Below are 5,238 nucleotides of genomic sequence, written 5' to 3' on the forward strand. Positions count from 1 at the left end.
TTCTTAAGTTCAGAATGCTACTGGTTCATTTCTTTAAAACTTAGATTTTTAAACAATTAAAACTGAAAATATCAGTGAAGATTGTTAATGACTGCTTTTAATTTAGCCAGTTCAGATAGGCCACCAGGCAGGGGATGTGGAAACTACTGTGGCTTCCCCAAAACACCAGAAATGGATGTTGTCTGCTTAGGTTTCATAGACATATTTTCGGAGTCGAAGGAAGGCCTTGATGCTCACTCGTCAATGATACTGCGGTTCCTGCACCGCAACCGGCTCTCCAGCGCGGTGATGCCCTACCCGATGCTGGAGCACTGCAAGAACATGTGCACCATGCGGTCTTCTGTGCTGAAGGAGTCTCTGGATCAACTGGTACAAAAGGAGAAGGGTATGTGTGGGGGGGGTTTCTCCTGAAAATACTCTTACCATTTCTTCTGTCGTATTGGTAAAATGAGCCAAATCTTTTCACTGCCTTTATTTCTGAAAATGTAAAGTTGTGAGTTTGTAACATAAGAATGTGATCTTTCTCCTCATTCCCTTTCTTCCTTCCTAACACAGCTGGTTTCTCATATTCAATTCTCTGCTCAGATGTGACTTCAGGGATGCCTTTCCTCTTTATCTAATTAACACCTCCCCCACCCCCCACCCTCTGGTCAGGATCACCTTGGCAGGTGCAATGGTCGAAAACGTGCTTATTGTTATCTGAAGCTGTAGCATTATTGATTCACTTGTGTGTTGTCTGTCTTGTCTGCTTCCTCATTTCTGCTGTGTGCCTGTTGCATGGTAGGTATTCAGTGAGGATTTGCTGGATAAATGATGGAAGCCACCACACGCTCACTCGGAGATAGCAACAGAAGTTCATGATGTGTATAGATAGGTCTGTGGAACATAACAGAGCCCAGACGTAGACGCGATATACATGTGAGAATAGAGTACCAGGTAAAGGCAGGGTTATACATCAGGATGGAAAGGTGAACTGCCAGCAGATGGAGTTAGGGCACCTAGTTAGCCATTTGAAGAAGAAATAAAACTAGATTTTTTTTTTTTTTTTGAGACTTGAGTTTTACCCTTGTTGCCCAGGCTGAAGTGCAGTGACATGATCTCTGCAGCCTCTGCCTCCTGGGTTCGAGCAATTCACCTACCTCAGCCTCCTGAGTAGCTGGGATTACAGGCATGTGCCACCACACCCGGCTAATTTCTATATTTTTAGCAGAAACAGGGTTTCACCGTGTTGGTCAGACTGGTCTCAAACTCCTGACCTCAGATGATCCACCCACCTCGGCTTCCCAAAGTGCTGGGATTACAGGTGTGAGCCACCACCTGGCTGAAACTAGATTCTTAATACATTCCATTCATTAAAATAAATTTCAGATGATCAAAAAGTTCAACTAAAAATAAAATGCTAAAAATATTGGAAGAAAATAGTTCCACTTTGTGAAGTACGGAACAGCCTTTCTAAGCAAGACGTGAAATCCAGAATCTGTGAAAGAAAATATTAATAAATTGGTCTGTATGAAAATTTAACCTTCCTCACAGCAAAAAAAAATATCATAAGCAGAGTCAAAAACAAATGATATTCTAGGTAAAAAAAATACATTTTGTAGCATATTAAAGACACAGTTGACTGACTAAATTTTTTAGTAACTCTACCCTTGGTCAATTATTTAACTCTGTGTTCCTTAGTTTCTTTATTTACTTTTTTGTGACAGTCTCACTCTGTCTCCCAGGCTGATGTGCAGTGGTGTGATCTCGGCTCACCGCAACCTCTGCCTCCCAGGTTTAAGCAATTCTCGTGCTTCAGCCTCCTGAGTAACTGGGATTACAGGCACGTGCCACCGTGCCTGGCTAATTTTTGTATTTTTAGTAGAGATCGGGTTTCACTATGTTGGCCAGGCTAGTCTCGAACTCCTTACCTCAAGTGATCTGCCTGCCTTGACCTCCTAAAGTGCTGGGATTACGGGCGTAAGCCACTGAGGCCGGCCAGTTTCTTTATTTTTAAAATGACTTAATACATAAAGAACGTATAAAAAGCACATGGCCAGGCACAGTGGCTGATGCCTATAATCCTGTACTTTGGGAGGCCGAAGTGGGAAGATCACTTGAGACCAGGAGTTTGACACCAGCCTGGTCAACACAGGGATGACCTCATCTCTCCAAAAATTTTTAAAAATTAGCCAGGCATGGTGGTGCATGCCTGTAGTCCCAGCTACTTGGGGTAAGGGAGGAGGATCACTTGAACCTAGGAGATCCAGGCTGCAGTGAGCTGTGATCACACCACTGCACTCCAGCCTGAGCAACAGAATGAGACCCTCTCAAAAAAATCTCAACAAAAAAAGTGCATGGATTATAGTAAACACTCAAGTAAATGTTAGCTGTTATACATATGTTTGTATATACATTTGATCATATATAGAAAACATATGAATTAACCCAGAAGAACATGGAAGAGGGCAGGACCAGACTGTACTCAGAAACAAGCAGCTTAAAAAGTGTCACTCATCATTTAAAAAGTGTAAATTGAAACCATAATTTACTATTTTCTTCTCGGCATGGTTTTACAAATCTATCAGTGATTAAAGAATTGCACTAATGGGAGACGATGGGGTAATCCTTGGCCAGTGGATTCTTTGGAAGGTGACACATGATTTTCATGTCAGGTAATATGCCAATGATGTAACAGTTTGAGGGAGGCACATTTGACACGTGCGTGAAAATCCACTCATGACATTGATGAACTACAGAAGGATCTGGAAGGAGATTTTAGGGAAGGTTTGTGTTTCTGGGGCCAAAGTACCAAGTGTATTTCTCTTAGGTATTTTAAATGACTCTTTTTTTCCCCTTTGTGAAAGAGATGTCATGTAATCAACTCTGGTTTCCCCTACAGAAAGCCCTGGAGATCTAACTAGAAGCCCAGAGATGGATAAACTCAAGTCAGTAGCAAAGTGCTATGCTTATATAGAAACATCCTCCAACTCTGCAGACATTGACAAGATGACAAATGGAGAAACCTCATCCTACTGGCAGTCGGATGGCAGTGCCTGTTCACACTGGATTCGGTGGGTGGGATATAATGTTTTCTTCTTAACTGTCTACTCTTTGTATTTTAAGTGGCTGTCTATCAAGGTGCTTTAAGAATCAAGTAAAATGACTCATGTAAAATCATGTAACCTGGCTTGTGTATTCGTAAACAGATAATTTCCCTGATATTTTAAAGGAGGAAATAACATATGATTAATTTTAGATTAGTACTGATTTCATATCTGTTTTCACTAGTTTCTCAGGAAAATTAATACCACAAAGAGCAAGAACTTACATGTGATTGTATTTTGAAATATCCTTTCTCTACTCTTTTTTTTTGTTTTGAACAGGATCTTTTTTTGTCACCCAGGCTGGAGTGCAGTGGTGTAGTCATAGCTCAGACTCCTGGGTTCAAGCAGTCTTCCTGCCTCAGTCTCAGTAGCTGGGATTTAGGCATGCACCACCATGCCTGGCTTATTTTTTTACACTTTTTTGTAGAAACGGGACCTCACTACGTTGCCCAGGCTTGTCTCAAACTCCTGGCCTTAATCCTCCTACCTTGGCCTCCCAAAGTGTTGAGATTATAGGCGTGAGCCACTGCACCCAGTCCCTTTCTATACTTTTTTTCTTTTTTTTTTTTTGAGACAGAGCCTTGCTCTGACACACAGGCTGGAGTGCAGTGGCATGATCTCTGCTCACTGCAGGCTCCATCTCCCAGGCTCAAGCAGTTCTCCTGCCTCAGCCTCCCGAGTAGCTGGAATTACAGGTGCCTGCCGCCACACCCAGCTAATTTTTGTATTTTTAGTAGAGACAGGGTTTCACCATGTTGGCCAGGCTGGTCTCGAACTCCCGACTTCCCAAAGTGCTGGGATTACAGGCGTGAGCCACCGTGCCTGGCCTCTTTCTATACATTTTTGAAATTCACTGTATGTAACCGAGTTGGTCACTTTAGAAGAGGAAATGGTATAGTCAGGAATCCTGGAGTGGAGCTGATGATAATAAACAGTGGTACTTCTGGAAGCTCTGAAGCTGCTATTGAAATTTTCACCTGTCCCCTCAGAAAACAGGCTAATTCCAATTGGTAGAACTAAGTGCCAGAAATAATTGTATTGTTTTCTCTTAGAGGGCGCATTTGACCTTTAGACATCTAATTTATAGATGAGAATATACTCAATTTTTTGTATGCGGTTTGCAATTTGCTTTTTTGCCAGGTAAAGGGATTTTGTTAGAATGTTCATATTGTTCTTTCCTCCTGTACAGATAGCTTAAAAGGAATCATAAGATCAATCTTGAACTGAAAGATCTTTTAGAGATGTGGGAAGGTCAAGGTCAGAAGGACTTTGAAACTCATAGCCAGCATTTCAAGTTGGTGGCTGTTAGGAAAACCAGTCTTTGGGTATATCAAATGTAAGCTGTTTGAGATGGGACTTCTGGATCCTGTCAGTTCTTGACTCCTATAAACATTTGTAGTTTCTGCTTTTTGTATTTTCCAGTTTAAAAATGAAGCCAGATGTTGTGCTTAGGCACTTGTCCATTGCAGTGGCTGCCACTGACCAGAGCTACATGCCACAGCAGGTGACAGTAGCTGTGGGGAGGAATGCCAGCGATCTTCAGGAAGTCCGAGACGTGCACATCCCCAGCAATGTCACTGGTTATGTGACGCTGCTGGAAAATGCCAACGTCAGTCAGCTCTGTAAGTCCAACAGAACTCAGGGGATAGGGAGAGGCAGGGAAGTACTATTTTTTAGCAGAAGGCCCTTTGAAGTGGAGAGGCTGTTAGTTTTTGAGATTTGGTTTGCTTTTTAGGACATACATAAAAGTGGTCATTATTTCATTCATTAAGTGTTGTAGAAATTATAGAAAAGCCTCGGGGCATGCTGACTCACGCCTCTAATCCCAGCACTTTGGGAGGCCAAGGCAGGTGGATCACTTGAGATCAGGAGTTTGCAACCAGCCTGGCCAACATGGTGAAACCCTGTCTCTACTAAAAATACAAAAATTATCCAGGCGTGGTTCTGCACACCTATAATCCCAGCCACTTGGGGGACTGAGGTAGAAGAATCGCTTGAACCCAGGAGGCTACGGCTGCAGTGAGCGGAGATCACGCCACTGCACACCAGCCTGGATGACAGAACAAAACTCCATCTCAAACAAAAAAAAGAAATAAATAAATTATATAAGCACAGTGAAACCACTTTTTTCATTAAAAAATATATATTTATA

At 42.2% G+C, this 5,238-nt stretch overlaps 1 protein-coding gene across 1 annotated transcript in view; it reads left to right on the top strand.

Moving 5' to 3' along the window:
- ZZEF1 (zinc finger, ZZ-type with EF-hand domain 1) overlaps nt 1-5,238 on the top strand; it is a 159,662-nt gene that overhangs the window by 33,667 nt on the left and 120,757 nt on the right. The window contains exons 4-6 of the mRNA XM_011947504.1: nt 191-385; nt 2,882-3,053; nt 4,509-4,708. Coding sequence (XP_011802894.1) covers nt 191-385; nt 2,882-3,053; nt 4,509-4,708 — 567 coding nt within the window. The remainder of the gene's footprint in view (nt 1-190; nt 386-2,881; nt 3,054-4,508; nt 4,709-5,238) is intronic.

The sequence above is a fragment of the Colobus angolensis genome, unplaced genomic scaffold (assembly GCF_000951035.1).
Source record: "Colobus angolensis palliatus isolate OR3802 unplaced genomic scaffold, Cang.pa_1.0 Scaffold267, whole genome shotgun sequence".
Lineage (NCBI taxonomy): Eukaryota > Metazoa > Chordata > Mammalia > Primates > Cercopithecidae > Colobus > Colobus angolensis.